The 25703-nt window shown below is 51.8% G+C and overlaps 2 protein-coding genes across 6 annotated transcripts; one reads left to right on the top strand and one right to left on the bottom strand.

Moving 5' to 3' along the window:
* Nucleotides 1–8464: 8464 nt before the first annotated feature.
* pxylp1 (2-phosphoxylose phosphatase 1) lies at nt 8465–15472 on the bottom strand. Of its 2 annotated transcripts, XM_057048824.1 has the most exons (6): nt 15348–15472; nt 14420–14550; nt 12174–12347; nt 11964–12090; nt 9978–10117; nt 8465–9906 (listed from the first exon to the last, which is right to left on the bottom strand). In XM_057048824.1, exons 2-6 carry the CDS (start codon nt 14499–14501, stop codon nt 8918–8920), a joined length of 1512 nt encoding a protein of 503 aa, XP_056904804.1. In that variant the 5' UTR covers nt 14502–14550; nt 15348–15472; the 3' UTR covers nt 8465–8917. The 2 variants fall into 2 exon arrangements, with proteins under 2 accessions (XP_056904804.1, XP_056904802.1); XM_057048822.1 differs by lacking the exons at nt 14420–14550; nt 15348–15472 and adding an exon at nt 12922–13241.
* On the top strand, nt 15352–25107 carry LOC130534568 (solute carrier family 25 member 36-A-like). 4 transcript variants are annotated; one of them, XM_057048825.1, is made up of 9 exons: nt 18698–18825; nt 18905–18974; nt 19061–19139; nt 20145–20309; nt 20658–20735; nt 21539–21639; nt 22862–22928; nt 23010–23299; nt 23373–25107. In XM_057048825.1, the coding sequence occupies exons 3-9, from the start codon at nt 19099–19101 to the stop codon at nt 23564–23566; spliced, it is 936 nt and encodes a 311-aa protein (XP_056904805.1). In that variant the 5' UTR covers nt 18698–18825; nt 18905–18974; nt 19061–19098; the 3' UTR covers nt 23567–25107. The 4 variants fall into 4 exon arrangements, with proteins under 4 accessions (XP_056904808.1, XP_056904807.1, XP_056904805.1 ...); XM_057048827.1 differs by lacking the exons at nt 18698–18825; nt 18905–18974; nt 19061–19139 and adding exons at nt 15359–15493; nt 15740–15895; XM_057048828.1 differs by lacking the exons at nt 18698–18825; nt 18905–18974; nt 19061–19139 and adding an exon at nt 15352–15493.
* The last annotated feature ends 596 nt before the right edge of the window (nt 25108–25703 follow it).

Raw genomic sequence — 25703 nt, 5'->3', positions numbered from 1 at the left:
TCCTGAACCGTAAAAAAAACGCTACACCTGGTTCTCTTCTGTTTAACCGAGTCAAACGGGACAGGTCGTCCTCTGGGACGCACCAAAAAAATCCACGTTGGATCCAGACACCTCCGGGGGCCACAGTCAAATCCACAAATCTGAGCAGGATTGACACTCGCTATCACGGACGCTATCACGGAACGCTATCACGCGATCACGTTCCCAGCGGTCAATTCCCACCGTGAGCGTCCGTGGAGCCGGACAGCTGCCAGAGCGTCTCGGCTAACAGCTGCTCGCTGGTCCCGGGCTCCGGATGACGAGACGGGCCGATGTTGTAAATAGTGGTGGGCACGCTAACGTTCCCAGCTGTGGAGTCACAGCGGGTCCTTTGGATTTTCCCACTAAGCAAACAGCTCCTCTAGGAGGTGTGGAAGGACCCTTGGAAGTTCCCGCTTCCTTGTTCACCAGGTTGTGTCGGTGCAACGTGACCCACCTCACGTCCGCCACCTCTGGATGAGAACATCTGTCGATTATTCCGGTTTTTTAGCTCGTGCTAAAGGGAGAATCCAGAGACTGGACGGAGGGGAGGATGTGCACGATTGATGATTTGCTCGTTAGGAGGATGCGGCCTCTAAAATAAGCCCTGACAGGTCTCATCATGAGAAGGTTGTTCAGCTGGTTTTTGGGCGATAAACCGCTCTTCTTTATTGCCTCTCAGACGCCGTCCCAGCGAGGGGAGGAGCGAGACTGATGGCTGCACGAGGGCGAGGTGAAATATGGCGGCGGCGTGCTTGTTATGACGGGTCAGTGAGACAGTCCAGAAACGAGCGCTGCTGCCGCTACACGCCGACCACTTAGGACTGATCCGCGGCATCTGGAAGGTGGGACTGAACACATTTTCTCGCTAACTAGTGGCGCTAACAACGCGACCTTCGTAGCGGGAGCTCAGATGGGACGAAGGGGACAGAAAAGGAGCCCTAAAGTTCTCCGCTCAAACCGAAAACCTTTGTAAACAACTTTCTTTGCGCCAATACCGAACTTCCTCGGGAAGACGGCTAATTCGGAGCGGAAGCGAACCGAAAACAGCCGGAGCTCGATATCAATTAGAGGCGAATAAAGACGTTCCAGTGAGGAGTGTCGACAGACGGACCCTCCAGTGAGTCGCGTGAGAACCCGGTGGACTGCGGCTCCTCGCTAGGCTAACAGGGAGCTAATGAGAGCTGAAAGGTAAATAAACTCCCAGAGTGGTGAGACTGGGCAGACCGGCCCAGCTGCACTGGTGACTCTTTCACCAGGACGCTCATCACAGACGCGACCTGTCGTCGGCTTCCTGCCGCCGCCGCTCCGACGCGGGCGAGCTTTCAACGGCCGTGGACGCATGAATGGAGATCTAATGGCGTCCTGTCGGACCAGGAACACCTGAAGGCGGCCCCTCACAACCCTCTGCTGGTCTTTATAACGCGGGAAGGCAGACGGGCAGCGGTGGAGAGGCCGGTTCTCCCATCCCAACAGGAATGTCAGGCTAAATAAACAGGGTGAACCCCACCCTCCTGGCTCCTCCACGCCGTCAGCGTACGGGGCATCGCAGAAACGTTGTGCACGTGTCCACGTGGAACAGGGCTGGAATGAAGGATAACAACATGTAGAGACTGGCGATAGCGCTGCTTACATTTAGCGATTAGCCATATTTTTATTAACGTCTAGCTTGTGTGTTTATGGTCTGTGCATTCCATTCCCTTGAATTAACAATCAATTTTTATATAATAAACACGCTAATGGCAACACAAGAGTTACACCGGCTGGATTCTGTTTCGGGTTGTGTGAAACTTGAAAAAAAACGTGACCTTCGTTGGATGCTAGCATGCTAATACGCGTGTATCGTCTGTTAAACAGGTTCTACCATGAGTTTAGTTGACGTGGACTCAAACCAGAATCCACAATCCTTCAGAGGCAGATGGTAAAACAGGCATCCCAGGGCCGTGGTGGGGGGGTAGGTGGAGGGGTGGGGGGGCTTTTACTCATGGCTTGTTTGACTCCCACATAACTGACGTGTTTCTGCTTTGTGTCACTCTGCCGCGGTCTGACATATTTAGGCAAAGTCGGGACTAATCGTCCGCCTGCGTCTCTGCCTGAAAAGGATGAAGAAAAGTCGTGAGTGACACAACGTTAACAGGGAAAATGAGCGATTCCGACAAAACGGGGCTAATAGGGTCATGTTTGGATTTAGGGTTAAGACAGGGTGAGTGTTTTAATCCCCCCATTGTCAAGTACTCAACACAAGTCACATTGTAGCGTAAAGATTAATATTCCGCTGCTCAGATAGAGCTGGACCTTCAGGGGGTTGGAGTTTAATTTTATAAAAATGGAAAATATGGCGTATTTAATAAGGCGGCGGCGCCTCTGATCATTGAGGAACGGCTGGATCCAAGTGTGCGATGATCCTAAATATATTAGAGCAGTAAAGGTTCATTTAGCTGTAACAGCCGCTAACAAAACTAGCTAACCCGGAGAATCCGTAAATACCAGTTTGGAATAAAGGCGAAGGAGAGGAAGGAGATGTGGAGGCAAGGAAGGAAGGGAAGGGTGGAGGGAAACAAGGAAAAGGAAAAAGGACAAAGAACAAAGGGCGAAATGAGGACAAAATGAAAGAAAGGGGAGGGATTACGGAGATGAAACACACCCGGAGGAGAGCAGATTGATTCCTGATCTATTTCAAGCCTCTCGAGCACCTCCTCATCCTCCTCCTCATCCTCCAGCAGGAACTTCTGTCACTATTCTGAAATTGTGGCCTCATAGCGGGAAGGTTCAGGGGTCAGACCCTCCTGTGTGGAGGTTCAGGTATCTCCAGGTGCTCCATGGAAGACTGGAGACTCCGAGTGTTGGGGTATTCCTGCTGGGAAAATGAGGAAAAAGTTGCTCCTTGAACCTTCTGTTCAAAGCTCCGTTCCTGGATGGATTTTCCAGCACACACATCAGAACACAGGAGGAAAATCGATGTCAAACCATCCACGGATCCCGAGGATGGAGTTTGGAGGAGGGGGGATTATCGAGAGTTTTCCTGACTCGTTCAGCGGCGTTCAGGATGGCCGATTGAGATCAAAGCCCCGCGGTCAGCTGTACGGCATCATGAAATCATCCAATTAACACCGGGAGACCCTGTCATCCGGAAGGCGGCAGGGAACAGAGCGAGAAGAAAAAGCCCCGGGAATGAGAGGAGACAAGCGGGAAGCGCTGAAGTGAGGGGGGAAAATGGCAAACGTGTTTACGGCAGCGGGAAGACGAAAAGGGAGAAAGACAATCCGAGGAGGACGAGCCGGAGACACGAAACACGCAGAGGACGGAAAAGACAGAGGAAGACGTCCAGCTGATCTCCGCACGGACAGAATTCCAAAATTCCACAGCTCGGCTTTGAAGACAGACGAAGGGTCGGATAATTCTGGGATTTTTCCCCCCATCGTCCTGCCTTTCAGCCCAGGTTAGCAGACTTGTGAGGACCGCAGATATCCGGACCCGGAGCACCGGCTACACCGCTGTGTGTGGGAAGAGTGTGCACGTTCCCAAATGTAACACCGGAACTTTGCGGCGTGTTCACACCCGTCAGCGTGGCGCTAAGTGCTGACAAGAGACGATGAGGCTAACAGGCATTTACGTCCCGTCAGTTTCAGCTGTTGTCCCCGTCTCAACACTTCCCAGAATTCCCTGCAAGACAGTAGCAGGAACTCCGGGCTAAGCTAGCCTTCTACATAATGTATACATTATCAACATTGTTGGGAAGCATTGACAGCAAACAGCTACAGGGAACGCCGGCAGGGGAACCGCAGAGCCGCCGGGAGCAGCGGGACAGGCCTGAGAATGATTAGGAATGTCGATAGTTGACGGAGGATATAAAATATATGCAGTTGGTTATTTATGAAGCTGCATAGAGATTATAGCTAATCACAAACATCCTTCAGCTCCGTTGTTTTCTCATGTCTGGGTTTGTTCTGGCTCCTCCTGCTTCCTCCATAATCAAGCGCGTTCATGCTAGCCAGGTTAGCTTCCCGTCAGCGTCCTTGCACTTGTACGCGGCGTTCCCCTGGGAATGCCCGGATCAGATTTTAAACGGAACTCTGGACAATGTTACATCGCAAGAGTTTTCGAGCCCGGATAATCAAGGCAACATGCGTACCGTGTGTGTGTGTGTGTGTGTGTGTGTGTGTGTGTGTGTGTGTGTGTGTGAGGACCACATCCTGGGACACATGAACCATCTTTCCCACCTCTCAGCTTTAATGGGAACCCTCCAGAGAGCAACTGTTGCATGCTAATCAGGTGGATCCCCCACCTGTGGGCGGGGGCCCAGCGGGACTCGCCGCCATCGATTCAACGACCCCCCCACCCCGTTTACCTGGGACAAGGGGAAACAAGAGCTATGGATCTGTGATCATAATTCAAAAGAGCGCCATGGATTTGTGCCGTGGAGCCGAGCGCCATCGATCGTGCGCCCGCGGCGCTCCGCAGCAGCAGCGTCTATCAGCCCAAAAATGCGTTACCGTGGAGACCGTGGAGGCCATCCCAACGCCACAGACGTTTCCCCGCTCTCCAGAAAGGAAGTGCGGCTGTCAGGTTGTCGGTTTGAGTTACAGAACCGGACTCGGAGCGCGCTGACACGTTCATTTGCTAGCTCGTTAGCGCAGAGGCGCTAATCCTGGTGATTGAAGCTGGAATATCTGGTCTCCCAGCGATGCGTGGAGGGTAACCAGCCAACGTTCTGATCCCGCCGCCACTCCGGCGCCTTAAGCATCACGAGGAACGCCGGAACGGCGAGACTCGGACCTCCAACAACAAAGGTTTTCTGACTAAAACGTGTTTTCTACACACGCAGAAATATCACAACACAACATGACTAATGACTTCCTGTTTACTGGCAGGCACACGAGCAAACACCCTCTCCGAGGCCCCCACAGCGGCGCCGTCCAGAACCTCGGTGGAACAGGTAGTGTCGCCCACGGGCCCTATCAGGAGATTGTCCCCCCCGGCCAGGAACCTGCCGACAAAGACAGGAAGTGGAACCCTTCCACCTGATACCACAGCAGCGTGAGGCCTGGGGGGGGGGGGGACGTGACGCCCCGATGGATCGGATTTTGTTCCCAAAACGTGTGTGTGTGTGTGTGTGTGTGTGTGGGGGGGGGGGGGTCCTTAGTCATTGTTTTGTGTTGTCAGGTGAGATTAACCCTTTCATGTTAGCATGTCAGCATCCCGGCGCTCCAGGCTGAGCTCGTCTCCCAGAACCTATTATAACCAGTGGGGGGGGGGGGGAAGTGGGCGGAGCAGTCGGTAAATCCTCTTCTGACAGGCTGGTTTTGCATCACATTGAGATACAAGTGCGACTATAAATAAGAGCGAGTGTCTCCAGAGCTGAAGAACCACTGAAACTTTAATGTCCGACTGCTGACAAAGACCAGGCGCAGGGTCCATCACCGCGGCAACCGCACAATCAGCCCCATCCGGCCTGATGCACTGGAAACAGGCGCTTCCCGGCGTCGGACGCTCCAGAGCCTCCTCTGACACCAGCGGAGCTGCGTCCATCCACCTCCGGGGGCTGCTCGCCGTGCCCGGGACGACGGGTGGGCCTGACCCATTTAGCCCCGCCCCCCTCCCGCCTCCTTCACCTCATCTCGCCCCATCACTCCGACTTGGCCACAAATTTACAAGCGTCTCTCTGACGCAGATGCTTCTGCTGTTTCCACCCCCCCCACACACACACACACACTTCCACCCCCCCACACACACACACACACATACACACCTCCACTCCCCCCCCTTCATTTCTCCTGGAGAACGATGAAAGACTCTTTGGACGTTGGTACCAGAGCAACGAGTGATCGTGGTTAATGACGCGCTGAAAGCCGCGACGCCCCACAGAAGTGACCTCATCTCGGTCACATGACTCGTATGACCTTTGGCCTTTCGTATGACCTTTGCGCTCGTGATTTTAGCCGGGTCGTTTCTCCTGCAGAATCCCTCCGGCCCTCAGGTGGCGCTGCATTTTTCAGAGTTAGCATATTTTGGCAAGCTAGCGTTGATGCTTTGATCCTAACACATGCACTTTAAAGGGAGATCAAAGAATTCCAAGGTAGCATGGGGGGGGGGGGGGCAGCACGATTGCTTACATCTGTTTTTCATTGCGCCTGTTTATGTGCATCGTGATGAATGAGCGACTCGGCGAGCACTCCGTTCAGACGCTAATGACCAAACTCAATTAGTCCGACTGTTTGCTCCTGTGTTGAGCGAAGCCTCCGGCCTGCCACTTTCTGCACGACGAGACTCATAAATCCCGATAATTTGAGCTAACGAGAGCTCGCCGGCGTCCCGCGAATGACAAAAAGGTGCTCGCGCGCCGCCGAAGAGCCTCCAACACTCACATAAACACTCGGCTACTCTGTTTACAGCGGTAAAGAGGCTTAATAACGGCCCACATCTGAGAAAACAACTGGTGGAACGGTTTAAACACCAACAGGCAGAACACTCACACACACACACACACACACACACACACACACACACACACACTCACACACTCACACACACACACACACCAATTACCTCAGAGTCAACTGAACACACACTTTCTTTCTCCATAAACTGTTTTTACGTGCTAACGCTAATTTCCCGCTGCTCTCCAGGTGTCCTTTTAGCCGGCTAAAGGCTAAAGCGGTGTCTCTGAAGGGTGTGCATGTTGAACGTGCACGTGCAAGCAAGGGACAGATTCACCACATCAATCTTTCGGATGGCGGGATGACTTCAGAGGCGTGTCAGGAGCTGGAGGGCAAAAGGCGTTGGCGGGAAAGGGGCGGGGCCAGAGAGGGGGCGGGATCGGTTTAGCCATGTTGTGGCGTTGTGGCAGCACCCAGAAGAAGCTTAATGTGGTCGGGAACGTTGGGGAACAATTCCAAACTGGCTCACACGTGTTTCCCGCAGGACTGGAGCTGACGGGATGTTGTGATCCTGAAACTTCCCGTCCGACAGTGACGGGAGGCCATGAAATTAGCTCTGAATTTTTTATTATAAGTTTCTAAAAAAAAGCAGAAGCAAACCGTGTTTTTCCTCGCGGTTTCTACCTTTATTTTGTTGTATTTTAAGCTTCTTTATTTGAGGGACAACCACACGGGAGTTCCCTGAACTCCCTCGTAGATACCAAAATTGTAGAGAAGCAGGAAAAAGTTCAGGCTGTCGCAGTAAAAACAGGTAAAGTTGCAGGAAAAGCGCCCCCTGGCGGCCAGCCGTGACGTCTCTGAATCCACGTTTGGCATCAGCACAATTGGGACGCCGACACAATAATAACAATAACAACAATAATAACCTTATTTAGGAAAGTGTAACACAGATGGACGAGTATAAGCTGAGCAAATGAAATCAGACGCGACGCGGTCCAACTGTCTCTTCAAATGAGTCCGACTTGCTTCACTTCCTGGTGCTCTGGCGCGCGCGGGGGTGCATTAGCTAAATGAAAAGTCTTTTCTCCTGCAGATGACATCTGTAATCTGTCTCCGGCATCAGTTGCGTCTCCATCCATCCACTTGCAAACAGGCGCTCCGCTACCGGCGGAAATCAAACATCCATAAGCTGCAAACGCAATTTGGCCGTCCCGCACTTGTCGTTGTGCGTTTCCCGAGTCGATACTCGGATTCTAAGAGTTCTTCAATTGGTGGGAAGCGCTGTGCACGCAGCCAGCGGCCCTTTTGAAGATGGGGAGCACATAAAGCGGGTGCGTGCGTGCGTGCGTGCGTGCCGTGGCCCCGCAGCACCGGTGGCTGATGACTGATGGAGGCAGATGGACCACCTTCACGCGGTTTGTGGAGCAACGATGCCACCTGGCGGCGCACCTAAGAATAACACCCCCTAAAAAAAATTTAAACTTTATTGTCATTACACATGTCACAAGTAAAGGCAACGAAATGCAGTTAGCGTCTAACCAGAAGTGCTTAAGTAGCGAATAAAACTGTGATGGGTATATACAATATATACACACAATGATATATGTTTATGATATCAATCTATGTTTGTATTTACAGAGTTCACAGATATGTAAAGGATATATAAAAGTCTTTGCAACCAAGATAAATATATAAACAGGCTGTAACTATGCTGAATTTCCTACGGGAATCAATAGAGGCTATTTATGCAGTTTTTAACTATGTGAATGTTTTAACTATACAATAATGATGAAACATGGTAAAAATGTGCAAAGTATGGAAAGCAGTGCAAATAACAGATGTAAATAGTGCAAATAACAGATTTAAATAGTGCAAATAACAGATGTAAATAGTGCAACTAACAGATGTAAATAGTGCAATTATTGTAACAGATAAACACAGTCTATGTCATATAAATGCTTTATTATTTTTTAATTGCAAATTCTCTTCTCTCGTGGATAGTGTTGGGTCTTTTTCTTCTGGTCACGTGCTTTGTACATTAAATTCCACAGCAGGCACCCACAACTGAGACGTGTTGTATTAAACTTTAATTGGTTAGAGGTTCATTTCACACACATCCACCTCATATTACATTCAGAGTACTGAAAGTACTGCTGCTAATTTCATTAAAACCTAAATTACATTACATCTGTGCCCACCAACATTAATAAACACCAACTTCAGACATTAAGAACAGATCATTTCTCTTATTATACACAAGGAATAGTTAATCCAGCATATTTCCAGCTCTGGTTTTGTCTCACAAGCACAATATTGTCCTTCTATAATGCCAACAGATTATGGAATGCACCAATAAAGTGGCTGAGTGCCTTAAAACATTGCCAATTTATCACTTATATACACATACTTCCAAAAAAGGTGTGTAAAAAGGTCGGGAAAGCATGAATTGGTCCGTTTTTTTTTAATTAAAAGTGGAAATTTAGGGAAGCGGAGCAGCATAAAAGTGAGGAGCGTCCTCTGGGTCAGCGCCCGTAGCACGCCTCCCGGTAGGACGTGGCGTTGACGATGCCGAACATGTCCCTCCTGACAAAAGACAGGAAGTTCTCCAGAGGGCAGAGGGGCTGGCCGGCGTGGCGGTCATGTGACCGACAGAAGGCGGTGTGAAACGTCACGTCCTCGCCGTTGTAGAGGATCCTGATGAACAGCCCCCCGCCCTTCCCCTTCGACCTCTCGCCCGTGCTGGAGCTCTTCTTCGTCTGTTTCGGACTCCTCCACAGTTCAAACACCACCCTGGCTGCGAACCGTGGAAAGGAGGCCTCCGTCAGCCCGAGGGCGCTCAGCAGCGGCGAGATGGTGATGTCATGTCCCGAGGCCAGGCTGAAGACCTCCTCCCTCCTGGCGCCCTCCCTGGAAGCGCGCTCCATCTTAGTGGCGGTCTGGTTGAGGTAGGGGTGCATGGCCAAGGTGGCGTATTTGCGGTAAAGCCCGACTCTGCTGCGGTCCAGATCGTCGTCCCGCTGCTGCCGGCGGATCACGGCAAACTGCTCCATCGTCAGACACTTCCCGGCGTTCCCGCCCCCCGCGGAAGCACACGGGAAGGGGAGCCCGTGGCAGAGGTGGCACAGCAGGGAGTCGATGGGGTTGGCGGCCCGCAGGTGGCGCGTGAGCACGCCCACGGTCCGCGCCATGTCGGCGTACGTCTTCTCCAGCTCCCTGTCGGCCACCCTGAGCCGGTACTGCCTCCTCTGCTCCTCCTCCAGGTATCGGTTCCGGGCCGGACAGTCGCACGCCGCGCCGCAGAACAAGGTGCTCCACTGGTGCCGCACGCTCACCCTCCCCCAGTCGAAGTCCGGCAGGAAGCCGTAGAGGAAGGCCAGCCCGCTCTGGACGGTGCGGCTCCGGCTGGTGGTCTCCACCCCCAGCTGGTGGGGCGACCAATCAGAAGGGAGGATGCTGTGGTGCCTGTAGGCCTGGCGGAGGAGCTGCCCGTTGTGGAGGTGCTGCACCACACCTGCGGACAACAGAGGCGGGTCAGGACTGTGCGAGAGCGGGCCGCCTTCACGGGCGTCAGCGGCGGCTCACCTGTCTGGGTGAGCTCCCCCACCTCACAGGAACTGTGGTTTGGGATGCGGGGAACAGAGTTGAGCGGGGCTTCCCATTTAGCGCGCCCCCCCAGCCCCATGTGGCTGATATAGGGGGTCAGCAGAGGGTGGGATGGACTCCTGTGACACAATTTATGGAGAAAATATTCAGGTTGGACTGGAGACAACAAACAACGGCACAGCCACATTAATCAGGCCGCTAAATTAAGTCACTGCGTCATCTTTGATGTTTTATTTGTTACGTCATTCGTCCCAAAGAATAAATGTGCCGGCAGTTCCGCCACTGACCGCCAGGTGTCGCCCCAACACACCGCTGTGGGAGGAAATGTGGGGAAAATGGTGCAATAAAAACACAAATTGCTGCTTCTGGACACACGCACGAGCATAAATACGCACAAACAAAGATGAAGGGATGAGGCAGCCAGAGAGGCAGTCAGTGATTTCATAGATTAGAGACGAATAAAGATCACAATTTAATACAGCAAATCTGCGGGGCCGCGGCTCAGCTCACTCAGATTAAAGGCTTGTGCGCGCACACACGCAGTTTCCATAGTGATAGTGGACAAATTTAAGAACGTGGCAAACACACACACGTTTCCTCCCAAAATACGGAAACCAAGCCACATTTCAGAGCTTCGCACAATGAGCCAACATTTCCTCTCCATCAGGAAACTCTTCCGGCTGCTGGTTGGTCTCCATGTCTGCCGCCCACCCATGGCTCCCGCTGCTCCGTCGTCAGCAGATTAGCTCACCGAGGGGGGAATTTGGGGAAATCTACATTTAATTGGCTGCACTCAGAGACTGGATGAGGACACAAAGAGTCAGACAGACTGGCTATTAGGCTGATTGTTGCTAACTGAAAAATATTGAGTCCAATTACATTAAGAAGGGATTATCATCACTGGATGGGGGGGGGGATTAGCAGGAGGCAGGAAGGGATAGAAAGAGGAGTAATGGGGGGATGGGGGGGGGGGTAAACAGTAAAACTGAGGGAGAGAGTAAACAGACGAATGCAGCAGGATAAAGAGACTGTGGCGGCTGCAGCCAGAAGGAAGGAAACGAGATTCTGCTTGATGGGGAGATCTGAGCTCAACTAACCGCAGACGGAGACAGCGGGTCGGCACTGCTGGTGCCAGCGCACGTGCGCACGCACACGCACGCTCATCCCTGCCTGCGATAATAGGAGTGCACTAATATGGGGCAGCGCGTTCAGACTCAGCAGGCCTGCGAAAACAAACCCTCCCAAACTATAAATAACCCGCAGACCGCGCACGGCCCGGCTGTGGGTCCGCGCGCGGCCCGGCTGTGGGTCCGTGCGCGGCCGGCTGTGGGTCCGCGCGCGGCCCGGCTGTGGGTCCGTGCACGGCGGCGCTCCTGAACCAGACACCTTCAAATTAAATTTCTCTTAATTACCTCCCGCATAAGAGGCTTGTGCGCTGCCCCACTTTCAGCTCAAGTTCAGGGATCAGGGGTTCTGAAAACTCCAATAAGCAGACGGTCAAAGCTCGGCTGCACAGCGGCCTGGGCCGGCGCCAGATTACAGCCCCGCCTCCTCCCTCCAGATGTGCACGGCCACCGGGCGCAACGCCAGCGCGCAGCTGCACAGCCTGACGGGGGCGAGTTTGGGCCGAGCCACCGAGGACTGTGTGAGCCGTCTGCATACAGAGTTAATTCCACGCGTCGGCTTTTCCAACTTCCTGTTGACACGTCTTCCAAAGCCGGCAGAACCGGAGGAAGGAGGAGGAAGGAGGAGGAGGAAGGAGGAGGAGGAAGGAGGAGGAAGGAGGAGGAAGGAGACGCTGGCCGCTGCACCAGGAAGTAAACTGGGCCTGTTTAGCGTTGGAGAACCCTGCAGAACCAGGACGCAGAGCCAAATTCGGTGGTTCTGCAGGAGGTCGACGGCGTTTTCAGGAGTGTTGAAGATGTCGGAACGCCGCCGGGATTCATCGAAACGCGGCGCGTTTACCTGCTGGCGGACAGGGTGCAGTCGATGGCGGGCCGCTTGGTCTTGGGGATGGTGTAGAGGGGGTAGCGGTCGCCGTGGCGGATCATCACCTGCACCGACAGCAGCCGGTAGTCTGCTGGACTGTGACCTGGGGGAGGAGACCTTCATCAGACCTTCATCAGACCTTCATCAGACGGGCTCCATCCTCGATGGGGGAGCGAGCTGTCTCACCCTCCCAGGCCTGCTCGCTGCCGTTGGGGGTGTTGCAGTAGCTGTAAGGGTCCCTGGCAGAGTCGGGGCCGGGGGGGTGGGTTTCTGGGAACACCCTCTTCCGGCTCTTGGCCAGCTCCGCACCTTCCTGGACATCCAGTTGTCTCTCCGTGGAAGCGGTGGGGGTGAGGTTCACTGTGAAGAGAAAGACCTCGGGGTCAGGTGAGGGTTCACAAACACCCCCCCCCCCCCCTCCAAAAAACAAGGCCGATCGTTTCAAGACGTAAAATAAAACCAGACAATGAAAAAAATCCCTCAGCTGGAATTCATCTCCATGTCAACAGCTCCTCACACAAAGTTTCCCCACCGCTGACACAGTTGCCTAGAAACCAGCAACCTGTGAGTCTCTGGGGGGGGGCAACGGTCCAAAGAGAGCAGAGGGCTGGAAGAGCCCTTCACAAATGCACAATTCACAGGAAAAGTGGGTTTTTTCAGCAGCAAACACGGACACAGACGGCAACTATTCCAGGAAAATAACAATTAAAACTCCTCCAGATACATTTATTTGCTTTGGGATATTTGTGTGTGCAGATTCCCAACTGCTAATATATCTGAGATTCACCAGCACTCACTATTAAAACTCCTGCGTGTTTAATTAGGCACCAGGAACATTAAGCCTCATTTACCAAACAGCATCCAGGGATCGGTTCAGGTCCGGACACCTGGACACAAACCTCAGGAGAAAGAAAGAATTCCCGCATGAACTCACCACAGACCAGGAGGAGCAGGAGCAACCGGAGCCGTGCGCTCGCTGCCGAGACCATTTTGAGCCTCGAGGTCCGGCCGCTCACACTGGAGCTCATTCTCTGACACATCGGGTCCACCTCTACCGAGTCTGTGCTGCAAACTTTTGCCGCCTCCCACCCACAGCAACGTGCACGCACACACGTGCACGCCCGTCCGGAGGCCGGAGCATTCAGCCACCGACACAATGAGGCTTTTGTGGGCGCACAGCAGCACCAGCCAAGCCTCCGCGGAGGCTGCAGCAGGTTGGTCCACGGTGACGCGAGAGCGGTTCGGTTCTGAAGCAACTTCAGAGGGTAGAGAACCGCCGGACGCCGGTTCGGCACCGACCCGGTTCAGAGGCGGAGAACCCAGCCAGCCGGCGCCTCTGTGTTTGCACAGCTGTGCCATTCTGAAGGGGACCCGGAAAAGCCCGGAACCGTCACAGCAGCCAGAACCATGCACCAACACAGTCAGCACATAAACACAGGCGCTGTTGCTAGGCAACAAGGCTTGTTCACCGGTGGGTACCTGAGCTGATACCCGAGTGGGTCATTTACGCTGTAGGAACGGTGCAGATGGAACCAGTGGGTCGCGGGCCAGATCCGACTGGTTTTACTGGAATTATGAAGCTTTGTTTTCATGGATGCTGGGAGCAAGCTCAGACGTTACAGGCCCCACCCCGCGTAGAAATGAAGTTTTTCCACTCTGACCCATCGGGCCTGCCCCGGCCGAGGGGACGCGACAGGCAGCAGGAATGTGAGGAATGCAAGAAGGATCTGAGCGGCGCTCCAGAGATCATCTACTGAACTGGCTCTGCTTCTCTCCTGCACCAATCTGGAACTAGTTTCCATTGTGCTGCGGTTTTGGTTCCCTTTCCTGTGTAAACGTCCCCGCTGACGCTTCCGGGACCTCTGACGCCATGTTGCTGCCGTCTGGCTCTTAATCTCCGGGGGAGACGCGCCCCCCCTCGTTTATCACTACCTGTCTCTTATCTCTGCAGGTGGAATTAGAATTCTAGTTCTGACCCCACGACCTGATGGGAGACAAACAGGCTGAGCTGGAAACGCAGCAACAGAAGAACCGAGAGGTAAAGAGGAACAACAGACGCCGCCCATGTTTTAAACATGAGACCTTCATCCATGGTAACGGCTCAAATCCTCCTCCGCTGAATTAATAATGACGGCAGCTTTAAGTACGGCGCCAAGAACAAAGCTTGTTATTTTAGAAGGGCATCAGAGGTCAGCTGGGTCACGGCGCCACGTCGCCGCGGCGACCTTCTCAACCCCGGAGCGTTTCCAGCGGGAGATCGGATGAAAGCGTCGCTTCCTGTGCGCGTTTTCCGTAACCTGCGCGGCGTTTGATGTGAGCCACAGGCTCTGGGGGAAGCACATTCACGGGATCACAACGGACGACTGGTTCGGCTGTTCGAGCTCTTGGAGACGGTTTTCCCTTCAACATAGAGGAGACGTTAGCGCACTCACGGAACTGGAGGCTCAGGCTGACGAAGGCCAGCGTGACCCCCCCCACCAGCAGCAGGAGGAGGAAGCGGTTCCGACCCAGCATCTCGTCAAGTCGTTGGACGCCGTCCTTTTCTATCAGCCATCCTCGCAGCCTGGAAAGGACATGGAGAAACCAGCCATCAGTCAGCGGGTCGGTGTGGGTGGAGCAGGTTGGATACCCTTGGGGGGGCTGTATAACAGGGAGGTGTACGCAGCAGTGCGAGTGCGCGTTCATTCCTGTGGTGTGCGCGCAGCTCTTCCAGCCGGTAAATACACAGCTTGGAGAAGGTGGGAGGGCTGGAAAGAACGCACAAGCACGGAGGACACTCCAGTAAATGCAGCCCTGCAGCAAGCACCCTGTCATTAGGCAGTTTAAAATACTCTCAGTCCGGGGGGGTCGTGCCGAGGATCAACCCGGGGGAACTCCAACGACGTTTTGGGGAAGAAGTGCGCGAGAATGTCCGTCCTGGAAGCGCTGACCTGGAGCTCTGGAACGCGTAAAACTCGGCTTTGTCTCTCCTTTGTGCCTCCAGGCTGCCCTGAGATCTTAGATTTACATGCAAAACGAAGCAAAACTGCCACATTGGAGCGAAGCTTGGAAGGCACAAAGTAGACATTACTAACCACGACTCGGCTAGTTAACTCAAGGCTAGTGGGCTAATCAGCTAGCTAATTACCCTAAGATTAACATGCGAGAACACAAAGCTGGGTTGATTATTCGGTGGTGGGAAGGTGAACGCATACTTCCAGTCACTGAACTCGGGGAGTAACGATGATGTGTAACGTAGCTTTGTGGAACTACCACTCCATGAAATTTAAATGCCCCCCTTTTCCGGCTGGAGACCACCGCCGCCGGCGCAGAGTTCTGGACACACGCACGTCAGTCCCGGTCCTATTTGTGGTTTCTTACCCGCAACAGGTCCGAGTGTGAGAGCCGCAGAACCAGAGAGACACTTGAATCCAGCGCTCCGACTTTGGCTGCACCGACTGTGGACAAAAGCAGGATCGCGCCGCAGAACGTCCGCGAGTTGGACGCGACGCGCAGCGACGTTTCCGGTTGGTGCCTTCAAAATAAAAGCGATTGGCGGCACTGCCACGACGAGAGAAGCCCCCGACTGCAGCATGCTGCTTTGTTTAAGAATTAAGGGTGAATGGTGGCATGTAACCATAATAAAGCTAGTTTTTTAAGTATAAACCTGAAAATTATTTGAACATCAGTGCAGCTCAGTGAGGTCTAGAAGTTGCTTGCTGAGATGAATGTGTAGCTGCATCACAATCGTGTGTTCGCCTTTATTTTTAAAGTTCAGCGCCGTTGTTGCTGCGGGTTTGTGGGGGGATCCGAGTCCGCTCAGCTGATCCAACACTCCCGACCTCGCTGCTCCATCTACTGGACCGGCCACAGAAACGCACGTCGCAATTCTGCAAACATCCCTCTGAACATCTACGTCCTCGTGCTTGGTGGGCACTGCACGCCGCGTTGCGTAACATCGATTTAGTTGGTGCGTTTAGAAACTTGAACTATTCCAAAGGCGATCAAAATAATTATTATGGGAAATTGTTCGTACGTGCTGTATTTTCCCGGCCTACAGTGACGGTGGAACTTTAAATGAAACAGTGGAACTCTAAAATGTCAATTATTTGGGTGTTGCGTAAGATTCTGGTTGCTTTGTGGGCGTTTAGCCACCCCTGGTCATTATTCCATGGATTTACATGGGAAAAGAGCGGCATAAATTGCATCGCCTGGTTTTCCATGACTGCAGAGTCCTGCTGTGCAGAAGTCTGGTGTTGCTGTTAATGAGTGTCATCCTGCTGCTGCACACACACACACACCCCCCCCCACCCCCCTTCCCCTCCCTGCTCACACAGTGAGAAAACTGCAGAGTTTACACCTGATTTAGCCTCAAACAGAGAACATGCAGAGGAAATTCAAGTTCCTTCAACAGTGTCAGTAAAACACCCACAAGGTGGAGGTCTATGACAAATGCTTACAAAGTGCTTTTTATGGGTGATGGTGAGGCATAACCAGTTAACCAGTTAACCAGTGCTGCGGTCAGCCCTTCGTTATGGGAAGAGAGGTAGAGAACGTCTCTAGAAGAAATCCACCTCCGCCATTCGGTCCAATCTTGGAAAGAGTGAAGTTGCCACAGAAGCCTCCCTGATGAGGTTAATACCCCGCTGGTCTCCAAACCAACCCCGCCGCGTCCATACTCGCTGTCGGCTTATCTGACTGGTAACACGGGGAAGGAACCTCAAGAAAATGGGCCCAAAGTGAAGCTAGGAGCCAGTCGGGTAACTGGGACTCCCGGAGGGGTGTGTGTGTGTGTGTGTGTGGGGGGGGGGGGGGGGGGGTGATCAAAGGTCTGTTGAGTTTGTTGAGGGAAGTGGGTTAACTGATTAACCTCAGTGATGACGTGGCGTCGCCTTCAAACGCCATCAAAAACATTATTATTCCTTCAAGTTAAGGGTCATTTCAGGCGGTGCGCCTCGTGTTTTTGGGCGTATGAAGGTGCTTCACTGACTTCCTGTTAGCAGGGGTGAAGATGTTTCATTTGGGGATTAAAGGTCTTAGAATGGAAGGTCATGATGGGGTTTACAGGTCTCTGCTGCAGTAATCTCTGAGGGCACGCCGGTCACATGAGCGAGGCTGCCGAACGTGCTACCACTTAGCCTCAGCACTCTGACAGGAGTCATGGGACGGGGATGAGGTGGATGATTGTGGTCTGTCTGTCTGTCTGTCTGTCTGTCTGTCTGTTCTTGTACATGCAGTGTAAAAGGACCAAAATATGCATTCTACTAGCAGACTGAGGGAGCTTTAGGGAGGCGAGGACATCTTGGCTGAACCTCAGATCTTAAAGGGACTGCTTGAGTATTTTTAATGTTGAAGCTAAAATTAGGGGTGAGGTTAGGGTGAGGTTAGGGTGAGGTTAGGGTGAGGTTAAGGGTTAGGGTTAGGTTGATGGGATGATTACGGTTTGTGTTACGGTTTTGTTTGACAGACAACATCAGTTCTATATTTACGTTAGCACTGAAGATAATCTTATTTCCAAAAAAGGAAAACCATCTTGCACAAGTGTGGTGAAAAGCCATAAACTATATGCAAACGTGACTTATAAACATGTACAAACATGGAACCATTCAGCTTTTACGCACGTGCAAGTCACAATAAACATGAACACACACATATACGCCTTCTCTGAACCACAATGTCCCCCAGAAATAACCGTCAACTTTGGTCAAACGTGGCTTTCCATGTTTTTCGTGACCTCAGCTCTTAAAGCCAAAGCAAACAGCAAACATCCAAACTAAAAACACAGCAAGGTCACGAGCACCGAACCTGTGGGTCACGCAGTCATGAGGAAACCATGTCAATTCAGCCGTCCAAATCATTTTACTGCAATCTAAAATTCAAAGCAATAATCAGCTGTCCAAGCATTCCAGCACACACAGAAATCTCTGCATTCCCTCTAGCAGTCAGTCAGCAAGAGCATGATTACATGACAATCTCTGGCACATGATCTGGGGCTGGGCAGACTACGCCTGTAATTATAAAATTAAGAAGCGTATGGTTTTTTTCTTTATGCAGATCCTCAGTTTCTGTCTTTCACATCTATCTTCCTCTCCAAGTCCAGTGTGGACTACAGTGTGTGCACAATACAAGCGTGTGAACATTTAGGACCAGGGCGAGGCTGCCCTGCACTCTGCTGCATATCTGCCCAACTTATTAGTTATGTAAAATCAGATGCAAGTAGAAGCAGGATAATCAAGGATTAAAAGGATTATTACAAGATGGGGCCTGCGCTAATCTGCATCCCTGATTTTACATGTAATAATACAAAACTGCAATGCTGGATTAAGGTGGCTGTAAGATAAAATATGTTATATCTTAATGCATTTAGAAATGTAGGGTGGCGGTTTCAACGAATCTCAATTGGCCTAAAAAATCAATCAAAGTCCTCTTTTTTGTCATTGTCTACTGCGGCAGTTGAACAGAATCCTAATTTTTCAACGTACAGCCTAAATGTAAACAGTATTGAAGCCAGTAGATCACGAAAAACCCTGATGGAGAGCAGATTTCTGTCGGTTTCAGTGTTGGAAACTAAAAATTTCCTGTTCACCGAGAGCCTGGGACTGTCACGTGACAGAGGCGGGCCCTAAGGACGCCACCAGCCAATCAGCGATCACTAGAAGCTCTGCCACCAGCCAATCAGCGATCACTAGAAGCTGCCACCAGCCAATCAGCGACCACTCGGGGCTCTGGTTCTCGTCACGACGATAAACATTAGGATCCGACCCGGGAGACTCTCAGAGGACCGCGCACGGCAACGGCAGCCCCGGCCTGGCTTTAGTCACGTTTATTGCAAGAAATGAGTTGTACGCCATTGTTGAATGTATGCATGTTATGGCGACGCTTTCGACAGAAGGAACCGTAAAGCTCTTTCTCTGACAACGACCTTTCTTACCCTCTAGCTTCGTAAGCTAGCCGAGTTAGCTCTTACGTATCCTCGCCTCCACGCAGCTGACCTCGGCTACAACAGAGGTACCGAGCGCTGCTCGCTCGCTAGCTCGGGAGCCTTTTCCCTTTGGTGTTTTTCCTTTTTTTGACGTCGTGTCTCATTGTCCCAGTGTGGTGCCCCGCGGACGCTTCCCGAATATGAGACATCATGAGTAAAAGAGACACTATGGTTCATCTGTTAGCCGGAGGGTGAGTTATACCTAATGTCATCTTACGTAGAGGTAAGGAAGTTAGCAGAATGCTAACAGTTGTGGCTAGCTAGTATGGGATCAAGTTGAGTGTGTTTATTCCCTTTTGGGATCTGGTTGGTAAATGAATCTCGGTGTGGGAAGGAATGCCAGTTACGGCTAACTTATTTAGACAACGGGTGTGGGACCGACCAAAGCTGCAGCTTTGGGGCGGGCATGCACCACAACAACCGTGTAGCCGAGCACCTCCGTACCGCCTTTAATATCCACCGTTGGCTGCACCCACGCACGTTTGCACCGTCCGGTGCGGGTGCACGGGCCAGATCGGCCTGGCCTGTGGCATTATTCCTTGACAAAGAATTGAGGGACACCAACAGTTGACACAGAAATCAGTGTTTCCCAATGAGCTCCGGGACTGATGCAACACCCAGAACGTGATCTGGGATCTGCCGGGATCTTTCACGCCGGTGTGTGTGTTCTTTCAGTGAGATTAGCCACGTGGCTTTTTATTGGAATTTTTAGAAAGATTGTTTTCATGATTCGGTTGCACGGAAATGGAATGCGGTCCTATTTCTTGCAACATTCGGGTTGTCTTGGTGCGTGTCTGCATGCGTGAGCACATATTCACTATTGTTCAGGGACAAACACGCAGTTCCACAGTGGCCACCTCTTATCTGTCACCTGTGTGGTGCCAACAGCTGCCCTACTCATGGCTTTACTAATGCACAGGTATTTGTGGTCATTGTAGCATTCTCATTTTTCAACCTATGGAACAATGCATAGATCCGTGTCTCTGGAATGTGCTGAGGTGCTGAACGGACACAAAGCATTCCTGACCGGCTATTTACTCTGCATCTGCATCATGCCAGGGATTGTTAACATTCCCCAAACTGCATCATTGGCACTTCCTTATCGTGCTTGTTGCCAGCAGGACCGTATGTTCTGTTCTCTGGCATCTTGGTTGCTGCGTCACCATTAACGTCTCCTCCTCTTGCCTTCCTGCCAGATGTGGAGGGACAGTCGGAGCCATATTGACTTGTCCGCTGGAGGTGGTGAAGACACGTCTGCAGTCATCTTCCCTCAGCTTCTACGTGTCCGGGGTTCATCTCAGCACCGTCAACGGCACCAGCGTGGCCCGCATGTCTCCACCCGGTCCCCTGCACTTCCTCAAGTGGGTCTTTGTTGCAGTAATATAGATTTCCATCTCAAAAAACACAAGTATACAGCCATGACTAAGTAACACTCTTTATTCCAAACCTTCTCAGTAACATCTATAACCAGCATCCACAAATATTGGACATCAATATTAGGACACGACACGGTGTTTACAAGAGTAGCACTTTGGTTAAAACACTCCAAACAATACACAAGTGTGGTGTTCTGCCTCCCCGATGGCATCAACGGTGCACAAACGGGGGGGTGATGTACATTATCTAACTCCAGTCATGCCTCGGGGTCAGGGGTCAGGGTTCATTCTAAATCTCTGTGTCCTTTCTGGCGTCTTGTGTGTCGTCCACAGGTTAATACTGGAGAAGGAGGGACCTCGTTCTCTCTTCAGAGGCTTGGGACCAAATTTGATCGGTGTAGCACCTTCCAGGTGAGCACATCCCATCACGCTTCCGGGGACGAGAACAGACGCACCACTTGTTTGTTTTAATCCGTAGCATTTTTATCTCGTTTAAAGATATTAGCAGTAACGCCCAGGCCTGAGGTCATGTGGTGTGTTACAAGGGACGGTGTTGTTCTGTAAACACCACAGGACTTGTTCAGGTAACTGGGTGACCCAGAAGGGTTGAAGGCTCCAGGTTGTTTAGATTCCACTCAGCTGTGTAACCTCCTCAGCTCCCTGCTCATCACAACATGGCAACAGCAGCAGCTTCAGGAGAAAAGGTCCTTTCATACCTTGTAAATCCCATTACAGGCTTCGCTGTTTGTGCCGCTACGTTTACGCGCCACCATCATTATTGCCTGTCATTTTTGGAGGGAGCCGGGGGCTAATGGCTGTGAGCTGTGCCTAATGTTCCGTCTAACTGGTGGCAGTGCTGAGCAGGTGTGGAGTGTTTTGTTAGGCTCTTAGACCAGCCAGAGCTGAATGAAGAGGAAGGCAAGGCAGTCACTGGACGTGGACACAGACGCGCGTGCATTCATTTAAATCGTGTCTTATTAATGAATGAATTTAAACGGAGTGTTTGGAGACGCGTTTTCTTGCTCTCGTAGCTTCAAAACATTGAATTAGTTTTGAAAGTTAACACCTGCGGGGTGGGGAGGTACTCCGGATACGCAAATATACGCGCTAACGTGTGGAAAAAAAGCGACTTTTTGCATCATATCTCGTCTTTAACGGTCTCTGCAGACGTGTCTAAAACGTAACCTTCCTTTTCTGTCCCCCCCGCCACAAAGAGCCATCTACTTTGCTGCTTACTCCACCGCCAAAGAGAAGCTCAACGGTGTGCTGGAACCTGACTCCACACAGGTACACATGGTGTCGGCTGGAATGGCAGGTAACTACCGTCCATCAGCACCATGTTTACGCCTTCACCTGTTGAGCGGGGATCCCTCTCGTGCTGGGGGGTGGACCCACTCTTGGGTCACCAGACCAGCGGGGCTGATTGAACATAAAGGGTGGATTCTTCTGGTGTCTCCTCGTCTCCCTGTGCTTTGCTGGAACTGGTGGAGTTGAACTTTAGCGCTAAGACTCAGGCACAACCTTCGTTTTACCCCAATTTGTGTCTCAACGTAGCTCAGCCGTCTTTAACCCCAACCCGGTCCCCTGCTCTAATATTGCAGCACCACCACATGCGTCTGTGGGTTCATGTGTAAATATACCGTGACTGATTCCACCATTTTAAGCACACCCCAACCACGCAGGGCTATCAAGGTGTGCATTATGTTCTGCAGACTGACGGGGTGGTGAACCGGCCCCCATGTTGGACACGGTGACCACAGCACAGCTCGGCATCAGCTGCTGCCGCGGCTAAAACGGCTCCTTGCCCCCCCCCACCCCCGCGCTGATGCTGGCTAAACTTTGCTCCCACTTGCGTAACACAGCCCTGAACTGGATGTGATATGTCTGATTGTCATTTCTTTGTGCATCAGGGGTTTCTGAATTGATCAAACTCCAGCTTTTTCTGTCCCTCCTGCTGTTTTGGTGGAGGATGGTGGGGAGATGGTGGGTTACACCCGCGGGGATGGGGAGTTTATTGGTTGCATGCTGGTCACATTGCTACACACAAGCCTGTGTCTGTTTTAGGCTTTAACTCTACCGTAGCTCTCCTCTCGCAAGGCCATGAGACCCCCCCACCACCAGGGGTCTCTAGCTGCATCTGTGAGGAGTTACTTGGGTCTGCGTGAGTACTCATCACAGATCTGTGCTTCCTTTTTGTTTCTGGTTCTTATATTTCTGTCTGTGTGCACCGCTCCCTCGTCTTGTAGGTAATTTCATGAAGAGGTTTTTAACTCTTAACTGCATGACATTTACGCCATTCAGTTTCCATCCTGCTAGCACGCATCGTCTACAGAGATTAGCTCTCAGTTACTCTGCTTTCTCTGTGTCTACACGAAGAGTTAAAGCTAGTTCACCCCAATGAAATCAGCCTGTAAGATGTACTCAGTGCTTTTTAGAGTTTTAATGTGTTGGTGGGATTTAGTACCACAGCAACTTGCTAAAGCTGTTCCTGGATGTTGGACGCGATTTAATCCTGGAGGCCGTCTTTCCCTCCACAGGTTTCACAGCCATCACGACCACCAACCCCATATGGCTCATAAAGACCCGCCTCCAGCTGGATGCCAGGTGACCTGACGTGTTATCGGTCCCGTTAATCTCAACTCCAGCGACAAACCAAGTTGTTTACGTCGTTTCTCTCGTCCCAAGGAATCGAGGCGAGCGACGGATGAGCGCGCTTGATTGCATGCGCCGGGTTTATCGGCGGGAGGGCCTGCGCGGGTTCTACAGGGGGATGTCGGCGTCCTACGCCGGCATCTCAGAGACTGTCATTCACTTTGTCATCTACGAAAGCATCAAACGGCGCCTGCTGGAGGCCAAGATGCCGCAGAACATGGAGGAGGAGGAGGAGGTGCCCAAAGTCGCGTCGGACTTCGTAGGGATGATGCTCGCTGCTGCCACCTCCAAGACCTGCGCCACAACGGTTGCTTATCCACACGGTGAGCGCACCTAATGTAGCGCATTTATGCTAGGTGGCTACTCTTCCTTAACCTTTGGCTTTCGACCTTGCAGAAGTAATCCGAACCAGGTTACGTGAGGAGGGGACCAAGTACAAGTCCTTCTTCCAGACTCTAAGAACAGTGCCCAAAGAGGAGGGCTACGCAGCCCTGTACCGTGGTCTGACCACGCACCTGGTGCGACAGATCCCCAACACTGCCATCACCATGTGCACCTACGAGCTGGTGGTCTATCTACTGAGTGGTTAACGCGTCCCCGCCCTGACTGCACACGTAACCCTTCCCTTGTTCGGAGACCAGCACAAGAAACGGCTGCGCGCCAGCGGGCGACCCTTCTGTCCAGAAGACATCAGACAGGAAGGCAGATTTGTTTTCCAGTCAAAGGATCTGGCAGAGAAAGGAGGTTTCGCAGGAGTCGGGTTTATTAGTGGTTATTTTAATTCCATCCTCTTCTCTCCTAGGTTATATGTGTGTTTTATCTGGTAGCTCAGACAACACAGATTCCAGTGTTTGCTGCCTCTAACAAAACTAATGAAAGAAAACGGTGAATCCAGTCTTTGTTGACCTTTGGAGCGTCTTGTTAGCATGATCTCAGAACCACGGTGGAGTCCTGGTTCAGGTAGGACAAATGGGAAGAATGTGAGCGGACGTATGGGGACGTGCCTTTTTGTGACACTGTGACGCTGATGAAAACGCACAATGGCTGCAGGCGTGTTGGAGCGAGCCACGCGGGGCGGATTCCCCTCGGTCCGATCCCAATCCTGCTGGCTCAGTACGAGTCTACATACTGAATTCCATTGCACTTTAACCATGTGTGGGAGAGGGTGAGGTTGGACTGAGCGTAACTAAACCGTAAAGTATAGCGAAGAGTAACGTGACTAAAAACCAAAAAGTCTAACACTGAATCAGTTTGAGGATTAAAAGTATAGATGATCCAGTTGGATGTATAGAAAAACTCAGTGTGAGATAATGCTCATAGTTGGGGGCGTTCCTCCTTCGTGGCTTCTCTTAAATTCCAGACTGAGGGTGAGGAAAGTCCTCTCAGTTTTTTAATCTGGATCCTTTTATAGTTGAGCCAGTGTGTGAAGAACCGCCTGGAACATGTTCCTAGGTGCACACCAGTATAACGACAGACCCTTCCCTTGGTTTCCTCCTGTTGTTTTCACGTCAAACTGTGTTTTAGCCTTTTAAAAATGCCGTGAGACTGTTTGTAACCGGGGTGTTGCCCCCCCCCCCTTTACAAACTTCTCTGTCCTGGTGCAGATGTTAAAGACTTGACCGCCGTTGGTGTCGTCATCTTGTTTACCCTGGGAAACGCTAACGTCACACAGCAGACGATAACCAGCCTGTGCCCCCCCCCCCCCCGGCCTTTCCCAATGCTCTACCTTATCACGCTGCTCTTACAGCACCGGCCCACTCTTGAGCGGTCAGCCCGGAGCGTCTGAGCACGCACTCCCAGGATATGCAATTGCAGCTCAGTTTCCCTGGATGATCGAATGACCCTTTGACCTTCCGGTCACATGCATTCCCCCCCCCTGCATCTTTTCCGCCCACCTCGTTGCGGCGTCTGCCAGTAAATGTGTTCGCTTGGATAAATGATCGTCGTCATTCATGGCATCTGGAGCGTCAAGAGACAGCTATGCATTCAGAAGAACAGTGTTTTTAATCCTGCATAACCTGTTGCCTTCTCCCAACGCCCGTTTCGTCGCGTCAGACCTTCCTGTAAGACGCTGCTTTCTCTTTATTCCTGTTTTTGTATGACAACAATAAAATGGACAGAGTGCAAATAAGGAGTTTCCTAAATCCATGAGTCTGAGGACCTGAACACTAGATCAAGCACAGTAATAGATTACACGCTGCTGATCAGTCGTTTGAGGAAATGTGACGTGTGGATTTTGTGGCCACAAGGTGGAGCTGTTGGTCCACATTCACAGCTGCTGGAGGCCTCCGACAGCCCATAACCACCCCGTCATGGAAAGAAAGACACGTGACGTTTAAGGTTTGCCTTATAAACTCGTGTGGTGTGAAATGAGTGATGACAAGAAAAAAGTTCCCCAAATCATTCATTCTCTGGCCTCCCGAGTCAGACGCAATTTATTTTGTGTCAGTCTGAAAGGGAGGAATGTGCTCCCCAAACAGTCTGTGCAGCCTGCCAGCAGCACCGCTCTGCTGGAGTAATACAAACGGGCCTGCAGTGCTGCTCCAGCTCCACTCTTAATGAGCACAGGGGACAGTTGCACAGCGAGGGGACGATCAGCCTGTGAGGAGAGAGAGGAAACGTTGCTCCTCTGCTGTCTGACAGGGATTTGCACCCCGGTTTAATCCTGAATAAAGGCAGTTTTAAGTCTTTCCACAAGAATGTTTGCATCTGTCGCGTCTTCAGACC

Source organism: Takifugu flavidus, chromosome 12 (assembly GCF_003711565.1).
Source record: "Takifugu flavidus isolate HTHZ2018 chromosome 12, ASM371156v2, whole genome shotgun sequence".
In the NCBI taxonomy this organism is placed as follows: Eukaryota; Metazoa; Chordata; class Actinopteri; order Tetraodontiformes; family Tetraodontidae; genus Takifugu; species Takifugu flavidus.
The sequence above is the reverse complement of the archived record's forward strand: the minus strand, read 5'-3'. Positions and strand labels throughout refer to the sequence as shown.

What these genes read in the sequence shown, in the direction of transcription:
- pxylp1 (XM_057048822.1), bottom strand. Translation starts at nt 13,027, where the DNA reads ATGTGTCAGAGAATGAGCTCCAGTGTGAGCGGCCGGACCTCGAGGCTC. An exon ending in TGCACCCTGTCCGCCAGCAG is followed by an intron (nt 10,118 to 11,963) that starts GTAAACGCGCCG and finishes ATTGTGTCACAG; the next exon opens with GAGTCCATCCCACCCTCTGC. An exon ending in GGGGGAGCTCACCCAGACAG is followed by an intron (nt 9,907 to 9,977) that starts GTGAGCCGCCGC and finishes TGTTGTCCGCAG; the next exon opens with GTGTGGTGCAGCACCTCCAC.
- LOC130534568 (XM_057048825.1), top strand. Translation starts at nt 19,099, where the DNA reads ATGAGTAAAAGAGACACTATGGTTCATCTGTTAGCCGGAGG. An exon ending in GGTCCCCTGCACTTCCTCAA is followed by an intron (nt 20,310 to 20,657) that starts GTGGGTCTTTGT and finishes TGTCGTCCACAG; the next exon opens with GTTAATACTGGAGAAGGAGG. An exon ending in ATCGGTGTAGCACCTTCCAG is followed by an intron (nt 20,736 to 21,538) that starts GTGAGCACATCC and finishes CCCGCCACAAAG; the next exon opens with AGCCATCTACTTTGCTGCTT.